Source organism: Trachurus trachurus (assembly GCF_905171665.1).
Source record: "Trachurus trachurus genome assembly, chromosome: 5".
NCBI lineage: Eukaryota > Metazoa > Chordata > Actinopteri > Carangiformes > Carangidae > Trachurus > Trachurus trachurus.
Genome location: NC_139896.1, coordinates 2,201,218 through 2,222,181, shown reverse-complemented (window position 1 = coordinate 2,222,181; position 20,964 = coordinate 2,201,218). Strand labels below are relative to the sequence as shown.

The window sequence follows — 20,964 nt, the reverse complement described above, 5'->3', positions numbered from 1 at the left end:
CATTTTTTTTCTTCGTGTCTTGCCTCACTCCCGAGTCCATGACCAGCAGATAGACACCATCCTTTTGACTCTGCGTGCAGTAACAAGGGAGATACGGGCAGATCTGGCGCACCGCTAATTAGCTTAGCTCAAACACTGGAAGTGTATGGGTAGTGTTAGCCTGCCTCCTACCCGAGCCAAAATCAGCAGTCAGAAGCTGATTTCATTTTATCTCTAAACTCTGTAAATATATCACTTTATTTTATTTTTTGATGATTTTTAGGCGAGAAAGTAGCCGTTTAGATCAGCAATGTGTCTTTAATTTGTCTAAATACCAGCTGTTTACAATTTTGTTTGGAAGAATTTGGCGCTACTCAAGCTAGCTGTTGTGACCAACGCACTTCCAGTTACTTTCACAAAATAAAACACCCGTTGCCCTTTACATACAGAAAACCATGACGATAGAATTTGTGCTTTTACTTTGAAATAGGAAGCTAACCTACCCTCGATGTAGCTAGCTTGAACCAAAATAAAGCGTCTTTGCTTGAACCCTCCGTTTTGACCGATCTCGTCCCGTTAGCGGCATTTGACCGCTCAAGATGCCTTACCGGAGAGTTTTGTCAGCTCTGAGACGAAGATCGGCCCGCCGGTTTCTGTTTAGAGTTGCTGAAGAGTTTCTCTGATGACTTTAGGTGGAGGCAGGCTAACACTACCCATACACTTCCAGTGTTTGAGCTAAGCTAATTAGCGACTTTAGGTGGAGGCAGGCTATTCAATTATATTCATATTTTTTTCATTTCTATAAGGTTTTACCAACGTATTTTACACATTTTGCATTTTTGGGTGGATAATTATAATTTTCTGATATTTTGATAATGAATGATTGAGATGTGATTGTAACAGTGACACACTGAAAAACACATATTCAATAGAGCAGGATCTTTATTCAACACTGGTGATTGTAACATGTCACATTATTAGGACGACGCAGGTTAAATCAGTGTTGACTGTTTGTGCTTCCAGGTTGAACAATGAGATGAAAGTGTCTTTTCACGTGAGACAGAAAAGGCACTTTCAAAATAAAACAAAATAAAAGAAAACAAAGTAGACGTCTAAATATCTAAAAAAACAAAACACAGACTTGTTGGAGGTAGGACGACGTGGATGGAACGAGGGCGAGGAGAGAGCGAGACAAACAATAGAAAACATTTTGGAGTAAAGTTAAAGCTGGACGACGTGTTTCTGAAGTTTTCAGCCGCTCATCACCATCCGGACCAGTTCTGTCGGAGAGGAAACAGCACGTTAGAAAAACGTTAGAAAAACATCTGGAACAGGAAGAAGCTTCGGCTGCCTGATGTTTGTGTTTTACCTTCGTAGTTGATGCAGCCGTTGGCGTCTTCATGTCCTGCTAGAAGCGTCTCCACCTCCTCCTCTGACATTTTCTCACCTGGTGCACAAACGATAATTATTCATTAAGTTCAAGATTCAAAACATTAAAACATTTTCAATGCACATAAATAGGGTTGCAAAGGGGCGGAACATTTCCAGTAAATTTCCGGTAAATTTCCAGAAACTTTCCATGGGAAGTTAAGCTGGGGAATTTTGGAAATATTCCAAATTGGAAACTTTCCATGGGAATTTATGGGAATTATGGAAATGGAATGGAAATTTATGGAAATTATTGGGAATTTATGGAAATTACCTGGAAATCGGGGGTAATTTAAACAATATGTATCATATATAAAATAATATAATTAAAAAACATGACATTTCAACATATATATTTGTGAGTAGAACTTTATCAAGTTTTAATTCTTGTATGAACAATCAATTCTTTTACTGAACCACAAAAACATGAATGTTGAGTAAAATTTTACTCACCCTCACCAATCAATTCAGTAAATTTCTGATTTATTCCCGTTTATTCCCATAAATCCACGTTAATTCCCATATATTCCCGTTAATTCCCATGGAAAGTTTCCAACCCTGAAAATTCACGGAATTTTGCAACCCCACACATAAAAATATGTGTCTAAGAGTATAAGTAAAAAAAAAAATAAAAAAAAAAATCTACATATAAAAAATACGATTCATATAAGAGTAGTTGCAATTTTCATCCAATACTTGGAAGTTGTTACATTGATATGAACTGTTGAACCTGCATTTACAAAGTGCTTTTAATTTGTAAACTTTCCTGCATTTGCATGTGCGATTTTTGTTGAAACTCTCCTGAAGTGACTCGACTCACAAATGCATTTTTTTCTGAGAGGGGATCGTCTGCAGCCAATCAGATGAGTGCGTCCCCACGAGGGGTATTATTATTTGACGTCAGTGTCAGTATCAGTCTCATCTACTCCAAAAGTGTCCGTATGTGCAAGATTCAAATCACAAATGTGGAAGCCCGACTCCACAAGTAAAAAAAAAATCACAGGATTAAACAGAGCGTGATGAAAAATATTCCATCATCAATGGAGAAAAAAAGCCATAATTATGTGATAAAAGGTCAAAATGATGAGGTGTGAAAGTAAAATTAGCCTAAATAAAGACAACAGCGTTGAAATTCAAGAATATGAGCTAAACAAATGTAAAATATGAGGTTAAAAGGTCTGAATTACGAGACAGAAAGTCAAATTTATTCTATAATTGCAATTTATTCATTCATTTATCCTCAGACAAATACCACTCAGGTGCTCAGGTCTTAACCTAAGTGTTGGTAAAGTGCAAATCAAGCTGCACTTTTGATCACTGGAGACTTAAACACGTAAACTAAGCGCATGATAATGGGCTCTGGGCTCTGGGCTCTTACCCAGCGTGGTGAGGACGTGGCGTAGCTCCGCCCCCATCACCGTCCCGTTCCCCTCCTTGTCGAAGACCCTCAGACCTTCGACGATGTCCTCGAACGAGCCCTGCTCCTTGTTCTTGGCGATGGCCTGAAGCATCGGCAGGAACTGCTCGAAGTCCAGCAGCTTGTAGTTCATCTCTGCAGATTCACAGAGAGACACGAGAGAGAAGGAGAAGTCTCTTCACTCAGCCTGTTACAGGTTTACGCTGAAGTTTGTCACTTTCAGCATTTTTTATTAGACGTGTTGTTTGTTTAGTGAGTTCAAAAATCCTGTTCTGGCTCAGAGGTGAAAACTCTCTTTCAACATCTGTTTCTAGCAGACTTATAAATAACAACTGGTTCTTGTTTTTGATGGAGAATCTCTTGCATATTTACAAAAACTATGATATACAGTACACTGACCGTCACCTCCTGGATTTAACTAAACTAATAGGTCAGAGCCTCCCGTTGGATAATTACTGCATAGCAACAACTTATTTAACCCTAACTGATGCAGTCTCATTTCTTCAACAACCATGTTGGACGACACATCCTGTGGTCGTGGAGAAGATGTTAATCTGTTTCAGAAGGGTCAAATTATTGGCATCAATTATTGGCAAATACAGAGACTGCTTGCTGAAAAACTGTCCCTGAAGGCAACGTGCATCAGTGGTTTTGCATGAATTTCCCTCTAAAACAACTCTGTGTGGTAACGTTGTGTTATTATCTCATAGCGTGGTGAATGTGCAGCTCACAACTTGTCCACCAGAGCGTTGTGGAGTTGTTGGATTGTGTATTTGATGAGTTTGATGATGAGGGAAACCAAGAAATCCCATAATGAGCCTCCGTAGCGTAGCTCTGAGCAGCTCACGGCTCTGCTCCGCCGTTCTAAAAATAGCTTGCACCGACAATTAAAGGTAAAAAACCTACTGCTATAATGACTATAGGGATTATGGCAATGGGCCAATTTGCCAAAATGTTGAACTATCCCTTTAAGAACTGTCCAACGCATTGAAAAACTCTGGACGGAAATAAATGTTGTGACATTGCAGAAGCTCATTGAAACGAAGCCACAGCAATAAGTGCTGTAATCAAAGCTAAAGGTGGTCCAACGAAATATTAGAGTGTGTGACTTTTTTTTGGATGGGTAGTGTGTTTTCTCTGCATTAATGGGCGGCAGTCGTGCACGTTGCTCTCACTGTGCATGTTAGAAGTGACTGACAGAGTGGAGGAGGTTTAATTGCACGAGTCTGAACTGTTCACGTTATGAAACACAAAAAGCAGAATCAGCTGTGACCTTTAAATCCTGTTGTAACAACAAGCCACCGACCAACGATTCAGTTCATGTTGTGATCCAGGTTGTGGTCAGGAAACTCAGCTGAAGAGTCATGAAGACATCAAGTCTCATCTGGTTTATTACTAATAATAATATATATAATATATAATAATAATAATAATGAGGACTCACTGACCTTCTAACTTTGGGTTTCCCAGGACTTTGAGCACCTCGGCGTTGACCGGGTTCTGTCCCAGCGCCCTCATCACGTCTCCACACTGACTGAACGTGATCTTCCCCTCACCGGTCCGGTCGAACAGCAGGAAGGCCTCCTTGAACTCTGTATGGAAACACACACACACACACACACAACACTAACATGAGCACAAAAGTAAACAACACGACAGAGTTCTGACAGTTTCACAGATCCATGTGACGTTCAGTGGATTATCTCCTCTGCAGAAACTGTTTGGAGAGAACACACACATGCAAATACTGTATGTCTCTGCATTGTTTAAAAGTTACATAACTGTTGTGTATTGCCTTACAAAAGTGGCTCGGTGCAGCTACACTGGTGAAACGTCTGAAGCCCCAAACCTGTGATATATATATTTTTTAGCAGTAGGTTCGTTACCTTTAATTGTCAGTGCAAGCTGTTTTTAGAACGGCGGAGCAGAGCCGTGAGCTGCTCAGAGCTACGCTACGGAGGCTCATTATGGGATTTCTTGGTTTTCCCTCATCAAACTCATCAAATACACAATCCAACAACTCCACAATAACGCTCTGGTGGACAAGTTGTGACCTGCACATTCACCACGCTATGAGATAATAACACAACGTTACCAGACAGAGTTGTTTTAGAGGGAAATACAGAGACTGTTGATGAAAAACTGTCCCTGAAGGCAACGTGCATCAGAGGTTTTGCATGAATATACCACGAGTTGGAGTTGTTGGATTGTGTATTTGATGAGTTTGATTTGCCAAAATGTTGAACTATCCCTTTTAAATGATATTATCTATTTAATTGTATGTAACTGCTGACTATTTATGTTAATTAATGAAAAAGCCATGTGTGGCAACATAGGATAGATCGTATGATTGAATTGATCTGAATCGTAGACTGGTGAATCGTAATCAAAGAAGATGCACACCACCACTACTGTACAGAGGATAAAATAAGGACAAAATATGAATCACTCAGGAGTGTTGAGAAGATTTTCCCAGGTACAACAGTTTACCTCTTTCCTTCCTCCACATGAACCTCTTTTTAGTAACCAACAGTTTGGATTTTCCGGCTCTTGTGTAACTTCAGCATCAGACTGGAAACCAACCCACCACCTACAGTAAAGTATAATACTTCATGGCCTCAGGCTGTTGTTGTCAGTAAAATGTGTTGCAGTTTGTCTCAGAAAGAATAAACAAACTGTTCCAACACTTCTTTTATTTCCTGGTCCTTGTGTCCACACTGAGCCGAGTTAGTGAGTGAGTTAGTTCTGCAGCTTCCTCTGCACGGACGTCGCTCTGAAACAAGTCGAGACGTGTCTGAGGAACTTCAGCTCAGCTTTAAATGACCGACCACGTGAGACAACAGGGTTTTTAAACTGTTAACCGTCTCCACATCGTCTGCTCTTTACTCTTTTGATCTCACTGTTTGTTGTTCTGCTCTTTCACTAATTTGTTTTTTAATGTTCTTGCAAAAAGAGATGTTGGATTTCAAAGCTTTAATCACCTGGCTAAATTAAGGATAAATAGATCAATTAAATAAAAACTACACAATGATACGAAACACAGTCGCTGGTGTGTTTCTTCAGCTAATTTAGCATTGATTCAACATTTAGCGTTCAGCTGCTTTCAGCATTCACACGCATTTCCTGCAGGAAATGCTATCTTTTTCTAGTTTTATTTTTAATGTTCTTGCAAAAAGGGATGTTGGATTTCAAAGCTTTAATCACCTGGTTAAATGGAGGATAAATAGATACATTAAATAAAAACTACACAATGATACAAAACACAGTCACTGGTGTGTGTGTGTGTCCTCAGTGTTTTGTTCTGTGTGCTTTTTACCTTTAAAAAGACATTCATCTCATACTACAAGTTATATGTTTCAGCTTTAGCATTAGCCTTTTCAACATTGCTTTAGCAGTTTCTTCAGCTAATTTAGCATTGATTCAACAATTTCTTCAGCTCGTTCAGCATTACTTCAGCATCTACTGTAGTGTTCAGCTGCTTTCAGCATTCACACGCATTTTCTGCAGGAAATGCTTTCTTTTTCTAGTTTGTTTTTTAATGTTCTTGCAAAAGGGGATGTTGGATTGCAAAGCTTTAATCACCTGGTTAAATGAAGGGTAAATAGATAAATTACAGTAAATAAAAACTACACAATGATATGAAACACAGTGGCTAGTGTGTGTGTGTGTGTGTTTGTGTGTGTCTGTGTGTCCTCAGTGTTTTGTTCTGTGTGTGTTGTGGATCAGCGAGTCCATTCAAAAACAATAGTGTGCGTGTCAGTGTGCCGCGCCTTAACCACACACTCTGCTGACATGTCACACACTCCAGCTGCAGCACACACACAGATGTTTGATCACAACACTGTTAGTGCGACACATAATAAACTGTGTTTTTGTAAAGTCCTGAGTGACATGCACCACACACTTCAACCCACACACAGACACACACAGAGTTAGAGGATGTTTAGTTCACTGCAGCTCGGTCGTTCTGTGATACCTTCAGGGTCCAGAGGTTTGCAGCGCTGCAGGGTCAGAGGTCACGACAGGTCAGACTAGAGTTTTAAATCATTACAAGAAGAACTTCAACAGTAGAACTTCTGCACTTTTCTTTCACATCTGATTTTACTCTATTTTATTAAACTGATTATGTTTATGTGTGTTTTATTGTTCACCCAGGTCCCACCATGTGAGACTTTTTATTATCTCTTTGTTATACATTTGTTTTTGTCTTGTCTGTACAACATCTATTGTACCTTGAGGTTTTTTTTTTTTACTTTTTCCCTGTTAAAGTTTTCATCTATGGAGTTTTTCCTCAGTGGATGTGAGGGTCTAAGGACAGAGGATGTTGTTATGATGCCATGTAAAACCCTTTGAGACAAACTGTTGGTAAAAACGGGCTATACAAATCAAATTGCCTTGCCTTCTGATTTTACTCTATTTTATTACATTGATAGTGAGTATTTATGTTTATGTGTGTTTTATTGTTCACCCAGCTCCCACCATGAGTGAGTTTTTACTACAGTATCTCGCTGTTATATTGACTATGACAATAATAAGAAGAAGCACTTCAACAGTAGCAACTGCACTTTTCTTGCACATCTGATTTTACTCTATTTTATAACATTGATTATTTATGTCTTGTTGTTATATTGACTATGTCAAGAAGAAGAAGAACACTGCAAAAACGAGAATATTTGTCTTATTTCAAAACTAATCTCTTTCCACTTTAAATAAGACTCATCACCTAAAAATTAAATTGTTTTTAGATCATTTTCACTTGTTTCAAATTAATTTTCACTTGAAATAAGTAGAAAAATCTGCCAGTGAAAGGAAGTTTTTTGTGTTTGTACTAAGAAAGAAAAACTTGCTCCACTATCAGATTTTTCTACTTATTTCAAGTGAAAATCTGCTTGAAAGAAGTAAAAAGTGTCTAAAAACAAGCTGCTTTTAATGTGATGAATCTTATTTAAGTAGAAAGAGATGAGTTTTGACTAGAAATGAGACAAATATTCTTGGTAGATGTAGAGTTTTTGCAGTGCAGCAGAAGCAGGAAGCAGCAGTTCCCTCAGCAGCTGATGAGGTGGAGTGACTCACCCAGGATCTGGTCCTCTGTGAAGTCCGACTGGAGGAGGCAGAGGAGACCGAGGGGGACAGAGACCGAGGGGGACAGACAAGACAACAGTTCATCATCAGAGAAGCTCTGTGTTAATCTGCATTAGCTTTAATGTCGCTGCTACAGAACAGAACGAGCTTAACGTGACAGCAGCTGCTGCTGCAGGCCGACGGGACGAGACGAGCTTAACGTCACCAGAGGGGGGCTAATGTTCACTAACACAACCAGCGGAAAGAAACTACTATTCAAAGTCATAAATAAATAAATATAAAGAAAAATAAAATAAAACTGCCTCCTCGCCTCCACTCACCATGTCTGTAGCTGTGTGTTAGTCACAGTCGAGCAGCAGCAGCGTTGATCCTCCTCTGTCTCCAGCTCCTTCTCTTCTCCAGTCCAGGCTGCGGCTGGCTCATCCCTGATGACGTCACCGCCAGCCAACAGCCAATCACAGGCCTCCATCCCACTACCGCTCCATCCATCCACACACCACTAGGGAAACTCCCCCCCCCCCCCCCCATATAAATCTATTCTCAGCTAAAGAAATCAATTTTAAAATTTTTAAATGGTGTGTACCCATCTGGTGAACTATTACGACAGAGATTTGGTTTTGAAACAAACAAATGTGAATTTTGTGATGATATTGAAACCTCTGATCATTTATTTTTTTCAATGCCTATATTTTCTGAAGCACACAAAGATCTGACTTGAACCCTTTTCTCAAAAAGACATTATCTATGGAGTTGTTATTGACAATAATGAATGGGACTTTCTGGTAAACAATGTAGGCTACTCATCCTCGGAAAATGTTACAAATAGGTAGCCTACACAAATGTAAATATATGAAAGTGAAACCTAGGTTCTATGTGTTTCATAACGAGTTTCTCTCTTTCACCAAAGCTCTTAACATAATGAAAAGTAAATAAGCAATGAAACTTTTCAGTTTATTTGAAAAATATGATCTGCGACAAAAGCCCTACACTGCAAAAACTCAAAATCTTTCCAAGAATATTTGTCTTATTTCTTGTCAAAATGTCTCATTTCTAGTCAAAACTAATCTCTTTCCACTTTCCACAAAACAAGCTGCTTTTTATGTGATGAGTCTTATTTTAAGTATAATGAGATTTGTTTTGACTAGAAATGACATTTTTGACTTGAAATGAGACAAATATTCTTGGTAAGATTTTGAGTTTTTGCAGTGTAGCTAAAGTTGTTTATTTTATTATATTTCATTTATTTATTTCTCATGTAAAGTCTCTATTCTGCATTCCTCAATGCACCTGCTCCTTTGGAATGTTAAAATTGATGTAAGCCATGTTGTTTGCACATGATTTTGTCAAATAAAGTTGAAGAAAAAAATCTATTCTCAGCTATTGCTTCAGCTATATTAGCTTTAATTTAATTTTTTTAAGTTGTCAGTTTCCAGTGTAGCTATTGCAACTTCTAAATCTCATCAACTGTTCAACTTGGATTGTCACATTCTCTTCTTCCATGTTTCTGCCACGTTTAACCCTTTCAAAGCCATTCATCTCTAAAAAGGTTGCAAGTTATAGCTACTCTTCAACTATAGCCTTTTCAGCATTGCTTTAGCGACTTCTTCAGCAATTTCATTTCATCAGCTTCATTCAGCTGCTTTCAGCATTCACACGCATTTTCCTTTTGGAAACGCTTTTTCTAGTTGGTGATACAAAATCTTACAAGCAGAATAATTTCCAATACAAATTATACTTGAAAACTGAGTAAAACATGTCGGTGTTCATTGGTAATTAAATATAAGGAAGGTAAATAAATAATAAATACAAACATAATATATTAGAGTCATGATAATATTACATAAATCAATTATAGTTTATAGGGCCAACAACAGAGTTTTATCCAAGAATTTCTTAGTTTGTTTCTCAGAAATTTAGAGTTTTTATCTCAGAATCTAAATGGCCCTATAATGCTCTTCTGTAATAGTTTCCTGGGGTCTGATGAAGGAAAAGATCTAATAAATATTGATATAGATGTTGTGCATTTTTAGATTTTATACTTTTTGAGAGTCACAAAATATATGAGCGCTCTTTCAAAAAAAGTAGGGAATAAAATGGGGGAACATTTAGAAATGTACATTTGTGTATGAAATATTTGCATGTTCATGTCTTTGCAGGTGTTTTGTCACTCAGGGCCACCGTAGTCTTCACTTCTTTTCAGTTCAGAAATAAAAAGATATAAATAGCTCAAGGCGGTCGACTGTCCTCTGTCTCTTCATCATGTGACTGTGTGATCCCGACAACAGGACTCTGTGTTTAGAGTCTTTGTCTCTGCTGCAGAATTCATTTAGGACCAATCAGACGAAACACTTCAAGTATCTAAAACTTCTGCACTGTCCTGTGACCCTTGTATATCTGTTATTGCAGATGGTTTCTCTGATTTTGACGTGTCATTTTTGCTAGCATCTAAGATTGGTGGAGCCAGGGCCGGCTTTAGGATTTTGGTGGCCCCCTAAACAAGATTTTTTACTCTAAGTGCAAACACCAAATCACTGGTTAAAACTGAATACAGACGTGTTTATGCCCTCTGAGGTTTGAGGTCATTTCTCGACTTTTACATATTTTCTTAAATTTATCTTTTTAAGATACTTGCAGATGTAACAATACTCAAGTGTTTTATGTCTAAATATTAGAACCTCCGCTGTAAGCACACTGAGGCCAGTTTGTCCTAGAACACTGTAGAAAGAAATAATTTAGGCCAAATGCTGGAAATTTGAGGTCTGCTTTTTGAAAAAAATGTCCAATCCCTTGTGAAAACACTCCTTCAGTCATGAGAATGAACTGTCTTGGTGCTTGAAATAGGATATGAATACAGTAATAGATAAGTGTAGAAAACAAGTCTAAAATGACATTTTGTAAGATTGCTTTTTGAGCACAAATGTTGTCATTCTGCCGTTCTATTTTCACCAAATGTCTCAAATGTGAGATAAAAGAAGCTGAATATTGACTTCACATTACATATAAAGCTCATAGCTGCACGTGCAGACCTCAGGATGTTTAAATGACTTGATGAACCCCGGTACCTTTCTGATCATGTGGCCCCCCACCTAACGGCTGTGGCCCTAAACAACCGCATAGAGGGTTTATGGCAGCGGCCGGCCCTGGGTGAAGCATTGTGTGAGTGTGCGAGTGTGTGAATGGCCGTGTCCATATTGTAATAATAATAGTAATAATAATAATAATTTCAATTTATATAGCACCTTTCAAGACACCCAAGGACATTTAACAATAAACAATAAATTGTATCATGTTTTGTGTTCACTTTCTATAATGATCTTGTACTATTGATGGCTGAACTAGGGATGTCACAATTACTTGTTTTCACAATTAATCGCGGTATTAAACGTTACAATTAATTGATCGCAAAGATTCCTAAATACCGTCACTTTCCAAAAAAAGATTATGTATGAACCGTGTCGGCAGATGTGGCGCCAAAATAAAGGTGAATGCGTTGGTCCATTTATCTTAAGTAACGCTGAATTGGTAGGAATTTAAATGCTAGAGTGTCATTTGTCATTTAAAAAAAAGATTAAAATTAACTTAAACATTTGGTATAGATGACAATTAATGACTTGAGTATTTCACTTCCCCTGGCAGATTAATAATTGGTCATATTTTATAATTAGTAATGTATATTTTAAATGTATTTGATTTTACACATTAATAGTGTTGTGAAATTAATTAATATATAACAATCGTGATAATCGTAACACCGTGATTATTTCTCTGACAATAATCGTACCAAAAAATAATAAATATTATCGTGACATCCCTCGGCTGAACTCTTCTTTTGTATTTTGTTGGTGATATGGATCCCCTCGAAAATGAGATGCTACATCTAAAAAAATGAAAATAAAGTCATAAAAGGACGGAGATTTCCAGAAAAACAAAACATTTTATTGATCAGTTGTTTATTTCATCAGGTGGTCACTGTTGATAGGTCTGTGTCTAATAATAATCTGCTTTTAAATTCATGACGACATAGTGAGACGGACTGTTGTGTAATCATTACTCTTCATTCGTGCGACGCTGCTCTGGATAAATTATTAAATTACTCCTTCTCATTCTGCCTTTTCCCCGGCCGTCTCTCCACACTGAAAGCGGACGAAGTCCAGCACGCGCGCCTGTTGGCCTCGGAGGAACTCGGCCACGGTCCGGCTCGGGTCGGACAGGAAGGTCTGAGGCAGCAGCCGCGTCTCGCTGTCGCCGCAGGGCAGGTCGTCCATGTTGCCCAGGGCGACGGGCGCCTCCCCGACCACGTGCTGCCCCAGCTTCCTGCCCAGAGTCTGCTGCTCCGCCTCCTTCCCGCCCTGGAAGACCACCAGGGCGCCGTAGCGACCCATAGCAACCACCTCCTCCTCCCCCGTCTGACGGCCGCTCGCGCCGCCGTGCACGTACGAGCCGATGCGCCACTCAGCGGGGACGCCGACCGCCACCGCGCGCTTCACCGCCATGTTCTCACCGAGGCGACCTGAGAGCAAACAGGGAAACATTTTAACATCTGGAGGATTCAGTTTAAAGGGATACGCTAAAAAAATTTTTTTTACGTGTCTTGCCTCACTCCCGAGTCCATGACCAGCAGATAGACACCATCCTTTCCACTGTGCGTGCAGTAACAAGGGAGATACGGGCAGAGCTGGCGCACTGCTAATTAGCTTAGCTCAAACACTGGAAGTGTATAGGTAGTGTTAGCCTGCCTCCACCTAAAGTTGCCAATTAGCTTAGCTCAAACACTGGAAGTGTATGGGTGGTGTTAGCCTGCCTCCACCTAAAGTCGCTAATTAGCTTAGCTCAAAACACTGGAAGTGTATGGGTAGTGTTAGCCTGCCTCCACCTAAAGTTGCCAATTAGCTTAGCTCAAACACTGGAAGTGTATGGGTAGTGTTAGCCTGCCTCCACCTAAAGTCGCTAATTAGCTTAGCTCAAAACACTGGAAGTGTATGGGTAGTGTTAGCCTGCCTCCTACCTAAAGTCGCTAATTAGCTTAGCTCAAACACTGGAAGTGTATGGGTAGTGTTAACCTGCCTCCTACCTAAAGTCGCTAATTAGCTTAGCTCAAACACTAGAAGTGTATGGGTAGTGTTAGCCTGCCTCCTACCTAAAGTCGCTAATTAGCTTAGCTCAAACACTGGAAGTGTATGGGTAGTGTTAGCCTGCCTCCACCTAAAGTCGCTAATTAGCTTAGCTCAAACACTGGAAGTGTATGGGTAGTGTTAGCCTGCCTCCTACCTAAAGTCGCTAATTAGCTTAGCTCAAACACTAGAAGTGTATGGGTAGTGTTAGCCTGCCTCCTACCTAAAGTCGCTAATTAGCTTAGCTCAAACACTGGAAGTGTATGGGTAGTGTTAGCCTGCCTCCACCTAAAGTCGCTAATTAGCTTAGCTCAAACACTGGAAGTGTACAGGTAGTGTTAGCCTGCCTCCACCTAAAGTCGCTAATTAGCTTAGCTCAAAACACTGGAAGTGTATGGGTAGTGTTAGCCTGCCTCCTACCTAAAGTCGCTAATTAGCTTAGCTCAAACACTGGAAGTGTATGGGTAGTGTTAGCCTGCCTCCTACCTAAAGTCGCTAATTAGCTTAGCTCAAACACTAGAAGTGTATGGGTAGTGTTAGCCTGCCTCCTACCTAAAGTCGCTAATTAGCTTAGCTCAAACACTGGAAGTGTATGGGTAGTGTTAGCCTGCCTCCACCTAAAGTCGCTAATTAGCTTAGCTCAAACACTGGAAGTGTATGGGTAGTGTTAGCCTGCCTCCTACCTAAAGTCGCTAATTAGCTTAGCTCAAACACTAGAAGTGTATGGGTAGTGTTAGCCTGCCTCCTACCTAAAGTCGCTAATTAGCTTAGCTCAAACACTGGAAGTGTATGGGTAGTGTTAGCCTGCCTCCACCTAAAGTCGCTAATTAGCTTAGCTCAAACACTGGAAGTGTACAGGTAGTGTTAGCCTGCCTCCACCTAAAGTCGCTAATTAGCTTAGCTCAAACACTGGAAGTGTATGGGTAGTGTTAGCCTGCCTCCTACCCGAGCCGAAATCAGCAGTCAGAAGCTGATTTCATTTTAGCTCTAAACTCTGTAAATATATCACTTTATCCACATTTCAAACATGTTTAGGTGAGAAAGTAGCCGTTTAGATCAGCAGTGTGTCGTTAATTTGTCTAAATACCAGCTGTTTACAATTTGGTTCGGACGAATTCAGCGCTACTCAAGCTAGCCGTTGTGACCAACGCACTTCTGGTTACTTTCACAAAATAAAACACCCGTTGCCCTTTACATACAGAAAACCATGACGATAGAATTAGTGCTTTTACTTTGAAATAGGAAGCTAACCTACCCTCGATGTAGCTAGCTTGAACCAAAATAAACCGTCTTTGCTTGAACCCTCCGTTTTGACCGATCTCGTCCCGTTAGCGGCATTTGACGGCTCAAGATGCCTTACCGGAGAGTTTTGTCAGCTCTGAGACGAAGATCGGCCCGCCGGTTTCCCTTTAGAGTTGCTGAAGAGTTTCTCTGATGACTTTAGGTGGAGGCAGGCTAACACTACCCATACACTTCCAGTGTTTGAGCTAAGCTAATTAGCGACTTCAGGTGGAGGCAGGCTAACACTACCCATACACTTCCAGTGTTTGAGCTAAGCTAATTACGGGCGATACGGCTCTATCTCCCTTGTTTCTGCACGCACAGTGGAAAGGATGGTGTCTATCTGCTGGTCATGGACTCAGGAGTGAGGCAAGACAAGGAAAAAAAGAATGTTGGCGTATCCCTTTAAAATATAATTCACACGTTATAAAGTCAGTTAACAGTTAAACAGTTAAAGTGCCACTGAGCAAAACTGAGAATAAATGTGACCTTACTGACCTATTGTGAGAGCCACCTGATCTGCCAGCGAAGTTCCTTCACCCAAACTGAGTTTGTTCAAGTCTTCTCCCACCAGGACGCTCTGGAAACAACATGATGGTTGAAGAGTCTATGTTTAGTGTTGATTTGTGAGGATCCCCATTAGCTGTGCTCTAGACCAGTGGTTCTACAACTTTTTTACATCAAGGACCGCTAAATTGACACAAATTAGACCACGGAGCCACATTGGACAACATTTTGTGGTAATTTTTTTTCTTTTTAATTCTAGAAAAAAAGTAGTAAGATTTTTTTTTAAAAGTTTAATATTTTCTAGAGAAAAGTGGTAACATTTCTCAAAAACAATTCTAGAAAAAAAAGTGGTAAAATCTCTCAAAAAAAAAAAAAGTTTTAAAAAATTCTAGAAAAGTAGTAAAATTTCTAAAACAAAGTATTTTAAATGTAAAAAAAAAAGAAGTAATAAAAATAAATTCTCAAAAAGCTTTAAAATTCTAGAAAATAGTGGTAAAATTTCAAGACAAAGTTGGGGATGTAATGCTTCAACAAGTTGGCGTTTGGTTTAGGAGGCATGAACAGTCAAGAGAGTAGAAAACAAATCCTGTGGAAAAAGCTGCACTTGCACTGAGACACACTGATGCTACTGTACATAATCACACGATGAGCTAATGTTTCTTAACGTCCCTTTTGTACATTCAGAGCTTGGTAAATCAGCCTTTTCTTTTGATTCTCCAAACTAATATATTATATATATTATAATATTCTCCAACATACTTTGGGGCTAGGGATGGGACGATTTACGATTTTATCGTCAATCGTGATTATAAACACTCACAATTATTTAATCGTGCAGAATTCGTCATAATCGTATAATCGCCATAATCCTGAATTTATTGTCCATTTTGTAATCCTTGCGAGGCGCGCAGCACGCCATGTTTAAAAAAAAAAAAAAGAGTCAAGTCTCACCAGCATGCTTGGCAGGCATCCAGCCACTAGTCACAGCCGCACTCTTGCATAGCATATCTGTGTTTTTTGGCCAACACTTCCAATTTAAAAGTGCACCTAGGGATAAACATCCCTCTATCTTTGTGGGACTCAAGGTAAAATGTGCTTTCTTTGCTTGTCTCAGTTTCCTCCTCCTGGCTAAACACCCTGTGCATTGTGAGCTCAGATTATGCCGAGGTTAATTTCACCGGCTAACGTTAGCACACGTACTGTAGCTAAATGTCAACAGTGGCAACATGTGAAGACGAGAGTCAAGTCAGTCGACCAGCTTGCTAATTAGCTGCTGCTAACATTAGCTCACTAGCTAATATTGCCCCGTCGTTACAGATAATGAGCTCACAAAATCACAGCTAATGTTAGGGCTCACCCAGAGGTGTTTATCTTTGGAAAGTTGCGGTACTGCTGGCGGGGCTCAAGGGAGCACTGCTCATTGAAACAACATTGATACGTGCTGAAAAAAAGAAAGAAAGAAAGCTAGCGACAGTAAGGGAGTGTCACGACTTCCTGTTTCTAGACCTTCAAATTAAAAGCCCTAAAGCTTTTAGTTCAGTCATGGCCGTGAATGGCAGAGGCTCCGCTGTAACTGTTACCCTGCTTCTAAAAGGGTTAAGTCTGATGACTGGAAAGACAAACAAGATGTTGACAACCCGACCTCTTTATTATCGTGATAATATCGTTAATCGCGATTATTTTGGCCACAATAATCGTCACATGAAATTTTATATCGTCCCATCCCTATTTGGGGCTGGAGAATATTCCCCTCTTGCTGATTTTAAATGTACAGTATGGTGTCTGACTTTCTCCAATGTAATTGTGTTTATGCTCTGTTGCTGTTGTAAACCCGCCGTCCCTTTAAATGAGGGAAACCTCAGTGACCAACGAGTTAAAATAAAGGTTTAAAAAAAATAAAATAAAATGTCAGAAGGTCGGTTGGAGGTCAGATGTAAATTTCACAGTGGAGAGTTAAAGGAGGAGTTTGTAGGTTATTGCACTTATTTGCTCTCTTGAGTTTGGTAACAGATCAAAATATCACTGTCATGTCTGTTTAAGCATAAAACTAAATATAAAACTACGGCCTTGTTCAGACTGCAGCACAAATCTGATTTTTTCTTTTTGTCAAAAAATCTAACTAGAAACAATCTGGATATAACAAAAATCTGATTTGGAGTGGCAGTGTGAACAATGCCAAAGGGAAATTTAGTTTAGTTTCAGTCTGAAATGTAGAGTCACATGTGATTCACATTCCTCTTTGTGTGTCTGCTTACATTAATAAAATAAAGTTTGACTTCACCTTGATGTATCCCTTCTGGCTTTGGCTTTTCTTCTGGTGATGAGCCAACGTGGCCAACGCTACGTCCTTCACCAGCTGCTGGAACTTCTCGTTACGGGCGACAAAGTCGGTCTCACAGTTCACCTGCAGCATCGCACACAGAAAGGAAGTTTAATAACGTCGCTGCAGACTGATGCACTAGTCACCACCTCCACTAACAGCAGCAGCAGCATTAACAGCACCGTCCTGTCCTCACCTCCACCATCACTGCAGCTTTGTCTCCTACAAACAGACCGATCAGACCCTCTTTGGCCTTCCGTCCCTCCAGCTTGTTGGCTTTGCTCCATCCTTCCTTCTGCGCCTGTTCATGCAGCCACGACTCTGCCTGAGAGACAAGAGAGACAGAGAGAGAGAGGGAGAGAGGTTTCATACAGCTGTTTGATTCATCAGCTCCACATCTGTTCAGACTCAATCACAGGAATTCAATTTAACAGGTTATTGTCATTCACAGCATTTCATAGTCTTACACTGCAACCGTTATAATCCCAAATAAATAGTGCACCCAAATATGTAAAAATAAAGAAGAAAAAAACAAGAAAAAGAAAGAAAAGAAAAGTCAACATAATATATATAAATATGAATCCTTAAGAGAAATAAAGTGCATCGACAGCAGAATAGAATAGAATAGAAAGACTTTATTGTCCACCGTAGTGGAAATTTGTCTTCGGCCTCTCCAAGACAACAAAGCATAAGACAATCAAAGCACTCCACAGCATACACATAGAAGACATAGAAACAAGAAACAAACTGAATGTTGTGCAAAACAGTCACAGACAACAACAACAGCCCTGTAAGGGGTTGCCAGGTGCAGTCAAACAATCATAATAACATATTCAGAGCTTGTATGGCCGGTGGAATAAAGAATTTCTTAAAAATGTCCCGGCTCATCCTGGGAACTCTGAATCTTCAGCCGGATGGGAGCAGTTTGAACTCTGAGTTTAAGGGACGTGTAACACCTTCAGATATCTGTCTGGCCTTCCTGACAACTGCGGTGTTGAACAACTCACCGAGTTGTCGTTGTTGCTTCCCAACCAGCTTTCCAGCAATTTTTACTATAGAGGAAAGCTTCTTTTTTTGCTGCACCTTCAGGCTGCCATACCAGGCAGCTTTATTAAACTGCAAAATACTTTCAACAAGGCCTCTGTATGTCATTTCAGTGTATATGTCCACTTACACCAAAGCTCTTTAATTTCCTGATTAAAAACAGTAGATGGACAGTAGATACAATGTAAATATATGTGTATATGTTTGTTCACAACTCCAAATCTTGTCTGAGGTTGCGTGATGTGGAGGAGAAGGAGGAGGAAGAGGAGGAGGAAGGGGGAGGAAGATGAGGAGGAGGAGGAGGAGGAAGGAGGCGCTCACCTGTGTGATGTCATTCTCAAACTTCTCCAGTGCTTTCTTACAGTTGATGAAGGTGTAGCCGGTGGTCTTCCTCAGCTTCATCAGCAGAGCTTTGTCAGCAGCCAGCAGCAGGCGGCCGCTGTGCAGCGGCTGCACCCGCTGCACCCGCTGGACCACAGTCACCTGAGGAAGGAGGAACAACATGGAGGTTTTACACTGAATTATAATCTAAAGTATAAATAAATACTACATTAAAAAAGCATGTGTATCTAAGTAAAACATTTAACACAGTTTAAAAAGAAATTGAAACATATGATTATAACAGGAAGCTATGAACAGGACTGAACATTTGAGATTTGACTGCAACCTTAATGCTGGTTATTTATTTGGCTTCATGTAAGCTTAATTGTTTAGTGCTGAATTACTGTCCAATAGCCTACTACTGTACCTGTTCTCCCTATGAAATGTTTGGATAATTGAATTTACAGTGGTTCACCCAACATTTAAAATTTGCTTGACAGATTTTGACAACTAGTTCAACAATTTTGTACATACAGTAATGACTCAAGCAATGAAATGAGGACTAGCCTATTAGTTTTATATGGAACGCGACTATTAGCATTCATAAGTATAGTTCATTTGCCATAATATGACATATATAAATGATAATATTATAAAATAGCAGATAATTGTATGAAAGATACATGTCCAAAACCATTTGCAATTTGTTCAAAGGAATGAGAAACTGCTACTATGACTAAATGTTGTGGAGGTTGAACTAATTGTGATGAGATCTGACTGAGAAATGCACCAAAGCAACTGAGAAAAACTTTAACTGTAAAAGGTAGGTGCTTATAAGCTGAACAGCTTCAGCCTACACCTTTACGATATATATATCAATTATGAGTTAAGTTTGAATTAAAGGATGCATTATTGAAGGTTGATTGATTGTTGATTGACGCCTGACTGTAACAATTTGTGCACCAGATCGAATAAACTACTACTACTATAAATAGGCCTAATAATAAAAATCCCAGTGACACAGACTGACTGTGTCTGTAGAAGACAGTCTGGTTATAATAAACCTCTGAGTGACAGTTTTAAACTATCACCACTCAGTGTCATTCAGACACAGTCAAGTTAAATTAAAATGAAAGGTGAGTGAATGAGGATGAAGCAGGAACTCTGCTACCGGAATAAACTATCGCTCACAGGAGAGTTTATTTATTTATTTTTCTCACCTTTGTGACTTCTCTCGTTAACGTCCTGAATAAAAAGGTGAACGACATGGTCTCAGGCTGCAGAAGTGAAGTGAACCGTCTTATGAAAGCTCAGATGTCATTGAAACATCCAGCACGCTGTGTACGGAAGCCGCGGAGGGACAAACAAGGCGGAAGCTGAGAGCAGCTGTCATGGCCGCTCAGCGCCGCCTGCTGCAGCGGAGGAGAACTGCACCGCTACTGCACCACCAAGGTCAAACAAAACTGTAGCCTACTAGTGTCATGAGAAATAATAAATATAAATCATTAAAAATAAGGAGCAAGAGTGAAAATGAATTGGTGTTAGTGCTCTGTCTGTCAGTATCTGATGACAAAAACGTAAAAGTGAAATTAAACAGGCCACAACTTTTACAGCAGAACATTTTATGCATGTGCTGACATTGCAGTAACATGCTTTTATTGAATTTTATAGTCTATTTTTTTCTTTATTCATTTAAACTTATTCAATGTTTAAATTTAATTTAAATTTATTTTAATAATTTTCTGTTGAATGTACTGTATTAGCTCCTTCTGTATTTGTTTATTGGCTTGAGCTGCACTTTGTGTATAAAAGATCCTATACAAATAAAAACCTTATGTTTCATTTAAAGCAGAAGTAAGGTGAATATTTGTGTTAATATAAGTCTTAAATAGTTGTATCTTCCGACAGCAATCACTTCTATAGAGTGTTTGGTCTGAAACACGGGTCTGTCAGTCACTCTGCTCTGCTCTGAGCCGAGGAGAAAACTTTCCTTGTATCCTACAACCTTTATCCAATGAGGAGAGAGAACGGCATAAAGGGGCAGTCCTCTCTGTGTGTGCAGCCAAGGGATGCGCCTGAATGTGGTGACGTAGGGACGAGGACCAATAGATCCATGACGAGGGCGGGGGCTGCTAACTCCATCTGCTGACAAGAAGTTAGACAAAACCACCAGATTGCTTACTTCTGCTTTAAGTAATATTTATTTTTTTAATCAGTTGTGCTTAGTTTTTACAGCACTCCTTCTGGTCCTTATCTTTTTCTGTTTTTAATCATCATCAATATTGATTTTTACAAATTATTATATTGCCAAAAAAAGAAGCACTGAGGAACACTAAGTAAGAATTCCTTTGTTTGATGGATTCATTCAATAAGTTTGGGAGAATATCCCATCATACTTTTAGCTGTTAGATATTTTATAACAGTGATGTTGAGGCAGTTGAACCTTAAAACCAGTTTGTATTTACTCTACAAAA

The 20,964-nt window shown here is 39.5% G+C and overlaps 2 protein-coding genes across 3 annotated transcripts; both read right to left on the bottom strand.

Moving 5' to 3' along the window:
- Positions 1 to 1,153: 1,153 nt before the first annotated feature.
- myl6 (myosin, light chain 6, alkali, smooth muscle and non-muscle) lies at positions 1,154 to 8,260 on the bottom strand. The gene is made up of 6 exons (XM_083972707.1): positions 8,227 to 8,260; positions 7,898 to 7,925; positions 4,273 to 4,416; positions 2,786 to 2,959; positions 1,349 to 1,426; positions 1,154 to 1,259 (listed from the first exon to the last, which is right to left on the bottom strand). The coding sequence occupies exons 1-6, from the start codon at positions 8,227 to 8,229 to the stop codon at positions 1,231 to 1,233; spliced, it is 456 nt and encodes a 151-aa protein (XP_083828833.1). The 5' UTR covers positions 8,230 to 8,260; the 3' UTR covers positions 1,154 to 1,230.
- Positions 8,261 to 11,888: 3,628 nt separating this feature from the next.
- On the bottom strand, positions 11,889 to 19,835 carry tsfm (Ts translation elongation factor, mitochondrial). Of its 2 annotated transcripts, none has more exons than XM_083971468.1 (6): positions 19,720 to 19,835; positions 18,491 to 18,652; positions 17,322 to 17,450; positions 17,087 to 17,209; positions 14,797 to 14,878; positions 11,889 to 12,416 (listed from the first exon to the last, which is right to left on the bottom strand). In XM_083971468.1, the coding sequence occupies exons 1-6, from the start codon at positions 19,756 to 19,758 to the stop codon at positions 12,007 to 12,009; spliced, it is 945 nt and encodes a 314-aa protein (XP_083827594.1). In that variant the 5' UTR covers positions 19,759 to 19,835; the 3' UTR covers positions 11,889 to 12,006. The 2 variants fall into 2 exon arrangements, with proteins under 2 accessions (XP_083827594.1, XP_083827593.1); XM_083971467.1 differs by having other exon boundaries at positions 19,711 to 19,810.
- Between the last annotated feature and the right edge of the window lie 1,129 nt (positions 19,836 to 20,964).